The sequence below is a fragment of the Capra hircus genome, chromosome 11 (assembly GCF_001704415.2).
Source record: "Capra hircus breed San Clemente chromosome 11, ASM170441v1, whole genome shotgun sequence".
Lineage (NCBI taxonomy): Eukaryota > Metazoa > Chordata > Mammalia > Artiodactyla > Bovidae > Capra > Capra hircus.
Genome location: NC_030818.1, coordinates 105,140,027 through 105,153,688, shown reverse-complemented (window position 1 = coordinate 105,153,688; position 13,662 = coordinate 105,140,027). Strand labels below are relative to the sequence as shown.

The window sequence follows — 13,662 nt, the reverse complement described above, 5'->3', positions numbered from 1 at the left end:
AACCAACCCTCAGCCCCTCCTTCTGCCCGCTCCAGGACCACCTCTGACCCTCAGAAGAGGCTGAGGGTCAGCTCAGAAATCAGGTGCTCTCGGGCAGGACACCCCACTTTGCGAAATGCACATAGGGAGGGGAGCCCCCATGTGGGAGGGCAGAGGGGGTTAGCAGGTCGAGTGGGCACCTGGAGCCGCCAGTCCAGGGCAGGGAGGACCCGTTCTCCCTCTAGCTGGTGAAACAGGCGAGCTTGGTTTTCAGCCCCCTCTAGGGGATTTAATAAAACAGCTCCACTCCCAAACTCCCGTCGAATAAAACTGCCCTGTGCCCGGCAGTGGGGCCGGGGGCAAGTTGAGCAAAATGACTGTTGATAACGCCTTAACCTTGGGAAGAAGTTCCGCGTGCCCCTCGTGGGTTTGTGGGTGTTCGCAGGGTCCCACGTCCTCTGCCCTCAGGGAGCCGTGCCTGGCTGGGAGCACCAGGGCCCACCCCGTAGCCTGAGGCCCTGGCCCTGACCCAGGGCGGGCAAGGAGCCAGGCGATGGGCAGGAGGGGTGCCCTGCAGCCGCATGTTGGGGGCCGGCAGGCTGCTCTGGACGCGGGAGCGGGGAGGACTTGGCTGCCAGGGTCCAGTCCTGACACGCCCTCCAAAAGCGGGAGGGTCACCGGCCTGGGGCTCAGGGCTCGGGCTTCCTCTGCCACCAGCACCCAGGTCCTGGCGGCTGACCCCAGGGCGTGACTCCAGTGGAGGCTCCAGGGCCCCCCGATCCCGGGGCCCCTGGCATGGGAACTGAGGCAGTCCCCGTCCTTCCGTGGAACTGGGAAGGTTCTTTTGGGGTGTCGTCCCCCTTAGAGGCACCGGGAGCCCATGGCCGGGGTGTCAGGACAAGGGCCTGGGTGATGGCCGTGCTCTGCGCTTCCCCCACCCCCTGGCCTGTCCCAGCTCCCGTGGGGCTGCAGCCACTGGGCACACACAGCCTGTTCTCAGGCTCAGGACACCCCATTTCCGGTGCTCCCTGAGGGTGAGGGATGGGGGTGCAGGGGAAGGGGGCAGGGTGTCAGGATAGGGGCCCAAGGCCAGGGAGCCCCTTGCTTGGCGACATGAAGCATCGTGACACTAGGACATCCGACTCTGGGAGAGCCTGCCCGGCATCTCAGTCCAGAGGAGCATTCCCCCGGCCTGGGCTGCCCCTGTTCGAGGGCCGTAGTGTCCAGGTCTGGATGGAAGCTGGTGAGGAGGGGCCCGGGGTGTCCAGCTGCCAGGCTCCACCGCAGAGGGTGGGCGGAGACGCAGGCTGAGAACAGAGAAGCAGTCCAGCACAGTGCGTCTGCAGGACGTCTGGTCCAGCCTGGTCCAGGGGCCGTCTGGATGCACTCTGGCCCCATCATTCCCTCTAGCCCAGCCCCTAGCATGTTCAGAGTACCCGTGGGGCGAGGCCAGTCCCTCTGGGGACACCATGTAAGCAGTTGGAACATCTCGCCTGGAGCATCGCCGGCTGTCCTCAAGTCTTAGCTCCCCATAAACAGAGGGCTGAGCCTGGGGAGACGGCGGACGTGGTCTTAACACATCCAGCCCGTGGCGGTCGGGGGGCTGCTTGCTCTCTCCCACCTGCCCAGCAACCTTCCTCCGGGGCATGTGACTCGCTGTCCACGGAGCTCTTGGAACCAGCGCCTCTCTCCATCCATCCATCTCAGGGACATTTCCCACCAGAACTGTTTCCCACTGAGAACCGGTACCCACTGTCGTGGGTCAGCATTGCCGGGGGCTCCTTGAAAGGACAGGACTCCCCCAGGGTTGGGGGGACTCAGGTCAATGAGACCTGGTGCTCCAGGCTGCGCTGGGGCCTCAGAGACCCGGCGTCTCCCCGTCCAGTGGCCTGAGTCACCTGGTGAAGGCCTGTCGCAGGCGCGTCCAGCCTCTTCCGTGGTTTAAGGAAGGTTTTCTGGGCCCCGCTGCTTAGCAGATGGACAGCCCGCCCTGAAGAGTTGTGTGGGGCTCGGCTAAGGCTGAGACCCCTGCCCTGGCGGGTGTGGACTGGGGCCTCTGCAGGAAGACCCCCTCTTTGTGTCTTGGGAACGCTCCTCGGTGGGGTGGTGGCCGCGGGTCCCTTCCCGGCTCCTGGGAAAGTGCAGGTGCCCCTCCGCCGGGCCCGCCCATCCCGCGGCCCCCAGCTCTCCCCAGGCCCGCCACCCTCCCGTGAGGCCCCCCCGCCCGCCGGCTCCCTGAGAACAGAGGCGGTGTGTCCGTGGCGTGGCAGCCAGGGCTGTCTCCCTCAGTCGCGGCTCAGCTCTGAGCCCGCTCCGCCGCCGTGGTCAGAGGAGGCAGGGAGGCCGAGAGTGAGGAGGCGGCTGGAGGAGCACCGTGTGCGCGCCTCGTGGGCACGCAGCTCTGAGCGCACACCGGGCGACACCGGCTGCATCCTCCCGATGTCCGGGCGCCCCAGTGGGGAGGACGAGGCTTGGTCTGCAGGGGCCTGGTGTCCGACAGCGAGGCCCGGGGCAGAGGCCGCGTGGACATGGGCTCGGCCGGGGGCGGGGCCGGAGGAGGGAGGGGGCGGGGCCCAGCGCGGCCTGGCTGAGCGGCCTCGGCCTGCGGCCCCTCCTCCTCTTGTCCCCCTGAACTCCTGGGCTGCCGTCTCCGCCCTCACTGCGCCCTCGGCCTGGGGTCACTGCCTCCTGGGCTGCCATCGCGGAGGCCTGCCTGGGTGCTGCCCCCGGGGACAGGAGGCCAGCAGTCGGGCTGGGGGCTGGCCCCCCTCTGTCCTCTGGCTGGAGGAGCTCAGAGCCCAGTCACCGCGGCCCCCGCCACGGCCCCACGGCGGAGGCTGCTGCTCCAGACCCGTGCCCGGGCAGGGGGTGTGGACCCGGAGGCCTGGGCCGCGGTGCTGCGGGCCGGCCAGCCGGGAAGCCGTCCCGGGGCTGGGTCTGGGGGGCCGGGCCCGCGTTTCAGGACGAGGAGGCCGTCCTGGGGCTCAGACGCTCTCCCTGTCTCTTCTAGGGCATGCTCCTGGAGGGGCCGCCCGGCCCCGAAGGCCCTGCGGTGAGTGTCCTGCTTTATTTCCCGTGACTTGTGGGGGGTCCTCGGGGGTGCAGGGAGGCCCCTTACTGCTCCTGGATGGAAATCAGGGGTGGACGCCCTGGGGTGGGCACTCGCCCGGCTCCCTACGCCCACCCCCGCCCTCTCCGGGCAGGCGGCACCACCCTGTGGCTGCGCCTTTAACTGCCTGACTTCGTGTTTAATTCTAGGGTCTCCCAGGACCTCCAGGGACGATGGGTCCCACAGGCCAAGTGGGTGACCCTGGAGAAAGGGTAAGCACAGCCCCTGGGATCCGGGCCCTGTGGCCTCGTCCGGGCGGCACCCCCACGTGGGGGCCGGCCTCGTCCTCACAGGCGCAGGTGACCACAACGCACCGACGTCCTTCCCCAAATGCCCCAACCCGGTCACATCTCACGCCACCCCTTACCGCTCCCGCTGTCTTCTGATGTTTAGGGGTGGACTGTTGCCTGGCCCTGAGCTGGGGACAGCAACACCGGCAAGGAGCTGGGCTGTGAATCTCTGGGGGCTCCGGGAGGGCGGTGCAGGGTGCTGGCCCCGCGGCCGGGCGTTAATGGGGCTCACACTCGGGTGCCTGGGGCTCCCGGGCCCGCGGTGTCCTCCCCCTCACTCCAGCTTCCTTGTTAGAAATCAAGCAACAGACGCTGGAGAACTTGCTCTGGGTCTGAGGGGCCGTCCCCGGCCGCCCTGGGTGGCTGCAGGGGAGACGCAGGCTGAGCCCTGGACGCCGAGATTTCGCTCTGACACCTCGTGGGGGCTTGGGGGCACTGCAGCCCTGTGCCTCTCGTCCACCTTTTCCTTGTCGTTTTTCCTGCTGGTCTGATGAACGCGGATGTGAGCATGGCCAGACTCAGCGCTGATAACCAGGTGCGGCTGCAGATTAGAGGCCCTGGGAGCGTGTCTGCACCTGAGTGACGCCTGGCATGCGGCCCGGGGCGGAGCAGGGACCTCTCGGTTTCGGGGAGGATGTGGCTGGGGTCTGCTTCCAAGGGCGTGTCTGGCTGTCAGGCGCTGGGGCTTTGGGGCGATGCTCCGGGTGGCGTGAGGTGCTGCCCGCAGACGGAGCAGGGGGCGCGTGGCCTGAGAGGGCAGCTGGGTCGGACTGGGCGCCAGACGGGCTCTCGCCGTGTTGCTTCCCTGAGCCCATGGCTTGGGGGCCAGAGTAGGGGCCCTGGCTCTGTGGTGGCCTGAGTCACGCCTGGCCTTCCCATGCATCCATGCCGCTTCCTCCTCCGCTACGCTGAATAAGTGAGACAAGCAGGTGAGGAGCCCGTCCTCCCCACCCAGGACCCCGGACTGCCGTCTCTAACCCAGCTCGCTCCACAGGTCTGTGTGAGACGGGGCGACAGCCGTGTCCCCTCACAGAGCATCCTCGGATGGACCCAGGGGTGGGGCTAGGTTCAGACGTCAGCGAGAGCAGACGTCTCTCTTGGATGTGGGATGGGACGCCGTCCACCGGGGCCACGGATAGCACAGACCACGTCTCCCGTCAGTCTCGGCCTTGCTTCGAGTGTCCACCTGTCCACCTGGCGTGTTCCCCAAGCTCCATGGCGCTGGGCCCTGGGCTGGCGCTGAGGACCTAAATGCTCCTGATACATCTAGGGGGCGGAGGCACCTGACCGTGAAGCTGGGCCTTTTAGAGCTGAGCTCTCTGGAGTTCAAGGCAGGGTCCAGGAGACGGGGACCAGGGTGGGGTGGGCAGACAGATCAGCTGCTCTACAGCTTGCTATTCTTGGAGTTGGAAGGGAAGCCGCAGCCCCCCGGCCCTCCCGGGCCCCTTCCCAGGCAGACGGGCTGATTCCAGGAGCTGAGCACTGCCCACCCTCGGGGCCCAGTTCTCTTCCAAGGATCCCCCCTGCTCACAGCCGAGCACCCTCCCAATGCCCGGATCTCCTGGTTGTCTGCTCGTTAGCTGTGAAAGAGCACCGGATGCAGAGTCAGGACGCTGCGGTTCCCCCACCAGCAGGGCGACCTCGGGGCCCCGTGGAGGAGACGAGAGGCTTTTCCCTCTTAGGTTTCGTCCGTGGGACATGCAAACTAAACTGAACAAAGACCTTAAGAGGAGAAAAGATAAATCATCTCATTAATGTTCCTAATTTCACACGCACAGAGGGCTTCATAGAGAAGCGAAAACCTGAGTGGTTAGACTTGGGAACTTATATACCATTTTAACAAAAACCAACAATACATTGTGGAGAAGTGATTACAAAATGCACGGTGGGAGGGGTGGAAACTCACAGAGGTAAGGGTGGTTTCAGGAAGGGCTGTTTATGCAGACTCACCTGAGTGCCCACTGTCCGTCTCGAGTGATAGTGTTGCGCCCGCTTCCGGTCGTCCTGGTTCAGGGCAGGGGGTGCTGCAGAATTCCCACCACCTTCCAAAGGGAAGCGTGTGTCCTGCTGTTAGGCTGACTGGGGGAGGGCAGGGGCCTTCCCCGCATCTGTGAGTTCTCAGCTGACGTGGCGTGTTTGGGGTGGCGTGTTTTGATCACCCTTACCTGCTTGGCTTCACGTGCCCGTGAGAGCTGCCCGCCGGGGAATCTGGACGATTCTTGCCCTGCCTGCCCCGATCCTGGGACTCTGCCGCTCTTTTTTTTTTTTTTCGAAAGTAACGTTACTTATCTGTCCACGTATTTTTGGCTGTGCTGGGTATTCCTGGCAGTGCAGGCGTTTCTCTGGCTGTGGAGAGCAGGGTCTCCTCTCTAGCTGTGGTAGCTTCTCTGTTGCAGAGCGTGGGCTCTGGGCACGCTGGCTAGATTTAAGTGCAGGTCTGAGGACTGGGCACAGCCCGGGTCCCTGCCACGTGGCCAGGACGCAGCGCCCACTGAGGCCTGTGGGAAGCTCCCCGCTCTGCGAAGGCCGTGGCAAGTGACCGTGGCCACCCACAGGACAGGGCATTGTATTGTCTCCCGCCAGCTGGGGGCTGGGTGTGGGGCTTGGCCCCCCAGTGCCCCTGTGTGCCCGGGATGTCGCTCATGGAGCCGTCCAACCCGGGACACCTGGTTAGTCACCTGCTCTGCACAGCCGGGTGTCTCTGTGAGGTCCCGGCCACAAGCCGTGGTGATGCCGGCCTTCCTTGGGGGAGGTGGGGCCGTCCTCTCTGTGACCTGCTCACCCCGCTCCGTGCTGTCATGAGGCGTTACTAGCATGGAGCTGGGGCCACCTGAGTCTCCTTGTTCACCCTGGACCCCCTGGAAGCCGGAAGGACCCTTTTTCATATTAAGGAGCATGCGGGGTGGGGGTCCTCCTGAGAGGGGCGGGCTGGAAGCAGAATCCCCCAGTGTCTCCCTCCAGGTCTGTCTGGCCCCCTGGGCTCAGAAGATGTCAGGGACATCTTTTGTCTGGGACTTTCCGGCCCCCTCCTGCTACAGGGCGTGACCAAGGCCGGTGGTGGGTGGGGGTCCTTGTGGGAGGGGTGCGGCTCCCCCGCAGGCTCTGGCCCCGGCCGCAGGGGTAGCCAGTGTTCAGATCTAGATTGGGAAGGGACCACTGAGAACGCCTCTGGCCTCCCCCAAACTGAGACTGCACAGGAGCAGACCTGAGCGAACCACCCCGATGCTGAGGGTCTGAGGGCTGATGCGGCTCCTCTCCTTTTCCGGGCCTCTCTGAAGCGCGAAAGCAAACGTATCCCAGCGTGAAGACTCGCCTGGTCTCTGGCGCTCCCCGCCCAGCCCCGCTGCCTCTCTTTGTTGCGGGCTGCGGCCAGGCTCTGCAGCCGGACATGAGCCCCTATCCGCCTGCTGCTGAGTCCCGGGCTCTGGATCAGCGGGGCTGGAGCCGGCAGCCGCTCTCACAGTGTCTGAGCTGTCTGTTCTCTTGCCTGCACCAGCGCGATGCCGGGACGGCCTCGGGAGAGCCCTCTGTTGACCTGGAATGGCACTGTGTCTGTAGCTGGTCTGCGTGTGACCTGCCCCGCAGGACCAGTGCTTTACAGCGTCTGCCTGGCCAGCTCAGGGCACTGATCAAAAGACACACAAAGGCCGGGCGGCTCTTCTCACGTCGCCCTGAGCCTGGTGGCTGGGCCGTGCCCTGCGTCCGCCACAGGCCGTGGACAGAGCAGCCCTGTCCTCAGCTCGAGTCCAGTGGAGGGTGGCGGGGCGGCTGGGATGCAGACCCCTATTTTGGCTTGGGGGGCAGAGTCTTCGAGACACAGACCCCAGGGCCTGGCAGAGTTTGGCTGACGGCTTTTTCGAGCAGTGGTGAATACAGAGCGTACAGGCGCGGTGTACTGTGGGACTCACATCAGATTTTAAGGTGTCAGGAGGATCCCTGAAAGCGGGAGAGTTTTCTCCCACAGGCAAACCTTCTCTCTCTCACAGGGTTTCCAGACTTTTGTCTGTCTACCAACATGCTCTTGGGAATTGTTTTCAGTGTAGTTGATAATGTCAGCACAAGGGCGAAGTAGCTTTGGGGCCCTGAGGCTGAATTTTCACTCCCACGGCTTAGAAAGGGCAGGAGGGGGGTCTTAGTGGGTGAGGGGCTGCCCCAGCATGCTTCCTGGTTTCCAGCACACACACACACATGCGTGAGCCCGCATGACATGGGCGTGAACACTACGTGGATGGCCTCTCATCCCTGGGGCACACGGATCAACTCAGAAGCAGAAAGCTCAGCGGTGAGCAGCTGTCAGGGTAGAATTTCCAAGAGGAAGTCTGGCTGGCAAAACACATCCTGGGTTTTTCTTTTTTAAGTAAATTTTATCCTCTGGGAATTTTTTTTTTTTTTTAAATGGCAAGCAAGGACCATTTAGCTGTGCCTATGAGCAATAAAAAGTCGGGGTGGGGGGACTGCAGAGACCCTCTGGCCTGGCAGTTCTGCTTCTCAGCACCTGCCTGAGAAAGACGGTTAGAATCTCCCCTGGCGGTCCAGTGGCTGGGCTCCACGCCTCCCCTTCTGGGGTCAGGTTCCATCCCTGGGTGGGAATAAGGTCCACGTGCCGGGTGGCTCAACCAAAAAAAAAAGAGGGAGGAAAGACGCCTGAAGCTTCATCACAGGAGCCTGTGCCCTAATGAAGACTGGACCCAAACAAGCATCAGAGGAGGACGGATTCACTCAGTGACAAGCCTATGAGGGCGGGGACCTCCGAGGCCACTGGGAGGAGCGAGGCTGAGCTCGCAAATAGGCCTCCACGTGCAGCAGAGGGAAGGCGCAGGCTGCCGGACACGCGTGCAAGCCTGTCTCCTTAAAGGAGAACCGCCCCCCACCGCTTGGCCTGTGGACTCACAGGCGAGATTCGTATTGCGTGTTCGGTGTGTGTGCTTCCGGCCTCCCCGGGCACCTACAGGCTTTTATCCTTGGCTACTCCTGGAGGAACAAGAGGGAGTCTTCACATCCTGCTTCGCAGGCATCCGCGTTCTGCCACATTTCACAAGGGGAGGGATTGGCCCCGGAGTGAAACAATAGCCAAGGAAAAGACGGGCAGGTGGGGGCCCGGCCGGGCCTGGCGTGCCCTTCCCAGCCCATCTGGGGTGGATCCCCGTGCTTGGTCCTCTGGGCCGGGGCTCAGGAGTCGGTTGCGTCTGCCCCGGGAGCGCCGCGCTGCAGTCGTGAGCGCATGCTGCGTGCCGGGTTCCACCGGCCCCCCCGCCATGGGCCAGTGGCGGTCTCTTTCACTGAGGGGTGTGAGCCGCACTCGTCTGCACGCAAACCTCGCCCACGGCAAGCTGCTTGGGCGTCTGTCTGCCTCCGTGAAAAGCTGAGCGATAAAAACACTTTTTTGACAAGAAGCCGTATTATTCATGTTGCAGGGGTCTTTCCAGGTGGTGCTAGCGGTAAAGAACCCATCGGCCAGTGCAGGAGACGTCAGAGACGAGGGTCCAATCCCTGGGTCGGGAAGCTCCCCTGGAGAAGGAAATGGCACCCCACTCCAGTACTCTTGCCTGGCGAATCCCACGGACAGAGGGGCCTGGTGGGCTACATACACCCCACGGGGTTGCAAAGAGTCGGATGCGACTGAAGTGACGAGGCGCGCACGCATCCGCGCCGCATTCCCCTAGGCCTGACTGGGGCCAGAATCGATCAGAGGCTCTGCCGGGGGCTGGGGGTGTCGGGGACCAGCCGGGTGAGTGCTGAGGTGGCGTCTGTGCAGAGGTGGGGCCTCGAAGTGCTCAGGAGGCCTTATGTCCCTGTCCGTCCCCCAGGAATGCCAGCCCCTTGTGTCCGTCCAAATGAGCAGACGCAGCCCGTGTGGCATCTGCTCCACCCCCAGAGCCGAGGGGCCGGGGGATGAGCTGGCCTCTCAGCCGCCAGCACCGGGGCCCTCGGGCTGCCCAGCCCAGGGGGGACACCCGGCAGGGACGCTCCTGGGCCGTGGAAGCCCCGATGCCTCGCCCCTGCCTGCCTCCCACAGGGTGGCCTCTGCCGCTCTGGATCACAGACCCCGGGCTTTCTGCCTTTCCCCTCGGCTCTGCTCGGGGTCTCCTCAGCCTCAGCCCGAAGTGAAGCCCCCTCCTCCGGGCTCAGGATCCACCCAGCCTGCGCCCGGGTCCTGCGTTGCCCTGCTCGCAGTGCGCTTCCCTGGGGTCCTGGCTCCGCCCCCTCATGTTGCCCCAGTCCAGCTCCCTCCCGGGCCCTGACCCACTCTCCTGCCCTCTGTCCGCAGGGTCCCCCTGGACGCCCAGGCCTTCCTGGCGCTGACGGGCTGCCCGGCCCTCCTGGAACCATGCTCATGCTGCCTGTGAGTGTACCTATGGGCGGTGCTGGGGTGGGCGGGCTCGGGGCTCAGAGCTGGGGGGGGAGTCCCTGGGCTGCTTCCAGGGGGTCGATCCCCTGACCCAGACGGGCTCTAGCCCACTCCAGCTGTCCTGTGGAGATAGCTCCTGGGAGTGTCCTGCCGGCCCGGCAGGGTGGACGCCAAGGTCGGGGTCTCCACCTCTGACGGCGTCCAGGGTGGGAGCAGAGCTCAGCTCTGCGAGAAGCCATGTGGCGTCCGCCTCCATCACCGCACACCTGCCCGCTCCCTTGGACCCCTGAGCCACCCCCGCCCTCCTTGAATGTGACCTGCTCCTGACCTTAGGGATCTGCAGAGGACCTGGGCCGCTTCCCTCTTGAGGAGCCCAGGCTAGGAGGGCGAGTGTGGAGGGCTGGTCTGGACTGACGTCCATTTCTCCCTGAGCCCGTGTGCCCCTCAGCATGGGCGTTGGCACGGGGCTCTGGGGTCTCAGGAGAGATGCCGTGGGTGCAGGGTGGTATCCCCAGGGCTGGAATTATCGGGCAGAGACGGGGTAGCCCTGTGTGGGAAGTCGGGTGGCATAATAAGCAGGGGCAGGCCCGGGGCTGGAAGCTGCCAGCCCCCGCCCCCGAGGTTTTGTTGACACCTGAGAGGCCACTGGACACCCTCAGCCCTGGGGTCCAGAGTGGACACCCACGTCCGTGCACCCCCAGTGACCCCAGTCTTACATCTGCAGTTCCGGTTCGGAGGGGGCGGTGACGCGGGCTCCAAAGGACCCATGGTCTCCGCGCAGGAGTCCCAAGCTCAAGCCATCCTGCAGCAGGCCCGGGTGAGTGGTGCTGGGGCGTGGGGGGCAGCTCGGAGCCCAGCCTGCAGGGTTGCTGACTTGGGGTGCTCACCCAGGACTCAGGGGCCCGGGGGGTATCCAGTCATCCTTGTGCATCTGGGGGCCCTGGTGAGCACCAGAAGAGGGGGAGGCTTCTCAGGGGTCCCTCGTCCACACCGAGGGTCCAGGTTCCCAGGTATGGACACAGCCTCTGAGCCTCTCTGGCTTCTGCTGACCCCACCTTCTTCAGCCACCTACTGCCTCCCTCCGGCTCTGGGATGGACAGAGCCCACGTCCTCCTGGGGGGGCCCCTTGTGATGGGGCTGGGCCGAGCTGGAACCTCGGGGCGCGGGGAGCTGGTGGGCTCCGAAGCCCCTCACTCAGCCTGAGGGTCCCAAGGAGCCTCCTTACCACTCTGCTCTTGGCAAACGAGCTGATGAGTGAATTGTGTTTTAACTGACGAGGCTCCAGATTGCTGATTGCTGTCGACAAGAGCAAATACCACCCGGCGGGGTGGGCCGTCCTTGCTTGGAGTGCCCGTAATGGGGCGTCGCAAGGAGCCACCGAGGAGTCCCTCGTTTGGCGAGATTTATGTAGCTCTGTCGTTGCAGATAGACGCTAACGATCAGAGCGCGTGGATGATGAATTACAGGGCAGCGAGCTCAGAGTCGTTGCCATGGAGCAAATGGCCGTGGGCTGCAGCCAGCGGGCAACACAGCCCGCCCCTGCCACTGGGCTTATTGATGGGCCGGTCTGGCTGGCCTTTGAATCTGGGGGTGTGTTGATTGAAGCCAAGTGGGTGACGGGGTCCTGAGATCTGTAACGCAGAATCTTCCAAAATTGAAATGGCGTCCCGCAGGGAGCAGTTGCATGATGGGTGTGGAAGAAGCCCTTTGAGAAAGCAGGCGGGAGCAAGCCTCAGCAGCGGGCAGGCAGTGGGCACCTGGGCCGAGGTGCAGGGGTGCCGCCCGTGGCTGGGGCAAGGACTTCATTCAGCCCTGAAGGCTCCCCGATGTAACCCCTGGACGCTGGAATTGCTTCTCAGAAAATGTGTGATTCAGCTCGTGCACAACACACGCCCAGCCAGCCCCCCAGGGCAGCCGCGTTTCACGCTCCCTGTGAGGGTGCGGGACTGATGGCGGGGCGGGTGGGGAGAAGGAAGGGTCAGCCCAAGGCTCGGGGCACCCATCCCCCAAGTGGTGAGAGGGCACCTACCCGGCTGCCGGCCTGTTGGTGCTTGTCGCCGGGAGCCCAGAGGGTGGGAGGAGGTGGGTCCAGGGTCCCTGTGACCTCCCCCCACAGAGGCTCCTGTCCTTGCCTCTCACACCGGCCCCTTCCCACCTGTCAGGACAGGTAAACCAGCTATTCCTCAGCATGTCCCATTTTGCCTTGCAGCTCGCGTTGAGGGGGCCTGCTGGCCCGATGGGTCTCACTGGGAGACCGGGTCCCATGGTAAGTCATCTTGGGGGTGTGGGGGTGGGTGCCGCTCGCTGGCCCCTGCCCATCAGGCTCCCAGCTCACCGGGTCAGAGTTTCTTGTGGTGGGGGGAGGTGCGCCCTGGGCACCAGAGGCCGGCGCTACCCTCGGGGCAGGGAAGCCGTTGCACTTATGCAGCTGTGTGGCTGCAGGTGGATGCTAATGATCAGATGCCGCACCACCCTGGGGGCTCCGAGCCTCTTTCTTTTGAGGCTATTTACCATCCAGACCACTATTTACTGTCCAGACTAGTTCAGCATGAGTCAGACCCTGATTCCCGCCCGACTCCTTGGGCAGCGTGTGCCGGGCACCCCAGGGCCAGGGAAAGGATCTCCAGGGGGTGTGTGTGGCCCTTGCAGTTGCAAGGAGCCAGGGCATCGAGGCGCACGGGTCCTCTCTCTGTTCCCTGGGAGGGGTGGGCTTGGCCCCTGGCCCTGGGGTGTATTTTGCGCCCTCCCAGCATCTGGCGATCTTGCCCTGTGGTGGACAAGGATGTCCACACACGGCCCTGCGCTGCGGCTGTGATGGACGGTGGGCAGATCCATCCTGGAGAGAAGCGAGCGCATGCTGAGCTCAGGGGTCCCCTGCGCCCCCGTCCAGGGTTTCCCTCCAACCCGGGACAAGATGCAAACCAGGAAAATGACTGCTTGTCCCTCGGCGTGTGTCCAAGGCGGCAGGCGGGCTCTGTGGGGGCTCTGACCAGCGGGCAGCCCCGGGTCCCACCCCCACCCCGTCCTCCTTAGCCACCCCTACAGCCAGTACACCTGTGCCAGGCGCCCCCTAACCAGGCGTGTCTCCCCAGGGCCCTCCTGGGAGCGGAGGTCTGAAGGGCGAGCCAGGAGACATGGGGCCTCAGGTATGTACCCCGGGGCCTTCTTCTCTCCGGGAAGATGGAGCCCTGTCACTGCCTCTGGTCAGGGAAGTGGGGGCAGCTGCCCTCTCTGATGCAAAGCTGGAGGCGGAGCGGCCGTGGGGTCCGGAGCGGGACCGCGTGGGCTGCTTCCCGTCCCGCCCTGGCTCAGGGCCTCGGACCCTGCGCCTGTCCGCGTGGTGCCGCGTGCAGGCAGCTGGGCGTACGGGGGGATGAGCGCAGGGGCCAGGCTTGGCTTTGTCCTCCGAGAAGTGGATACGCTACTGACCTTTGCCCTTTGATCCCGGACAGGGTCCGCGGGGTGTGCAGGGCCCACCTGGCCCGGCAGGAAAGCCTGGGAGAAGGGTGAGTGTTTTTCGGCGGGAGTCGGCGCTGTGTTTGCCGTGGTGCCACTGCGTCTCGCTGGCCGGGCTCCCCCGCCTTCAGAGGGCACGTCTGTGTCCAGGGCTGGGTGGGTCCCGTCCCACGGCAGCGAGCTCCCCTGCCCCTAGCCTCTGTCCGGAGCATCCGAGCACAGTTTCGCGTGTTCTTTTAAATCAGAGCAGAATCGCTTCGCACTGTTGTGTTAGTCTCTGCCGTGCGAAGGTGTGAGTCGGCTGCAAGTACACCCGCAGCCCCTCTGTCCTGAGTCGCCCTCCCAGCCCCCCGGCACAACCCCTAGGCCATCACAGAGCCCCGAGCTGAGCTCCCTGTTCACCCACAGTTTGAATTAAAGCAGTTTCCCAGGTTGTTTGGGAGCAAGCATGTAGAAGACAAAATGATCAGTGGTCTTTC

At 64.4% G+C, this 13,662-nt stretch overlaps 1 protein-coding gene across 1 annotated transcript in view; it reads left to right on the top strand.

Moving 5' to 3' along the window:
• COL5A1 (collagen type V alpha 1 chain) overlaps positions 2,990–13,662 on the top strand; it is a gene marked incomplete at both ends in the record, with an annotated part of 62,847 nt that continues 52,174 nt past the window's right edge. The window contains 7 exon segments of the mRNA XM_018056198.1: positions 2,990–3,031; positions 3,238–3,300; positions 9,647–9,721; positions 10,452–10,544; positions 11,937–11,993; positions 12,820–12,873; positions 13,180–13,233. Of these exon segments, the coding sequence (XP_017911687.1) occupies positions 2,990–3,031; positions 3,238–3,300; positions 9,647–9,721; positions 10,452–10,544; positions 11,937–11,993; positions 12,820–12,873; positions 13,180–13,233 (438 nt within the window).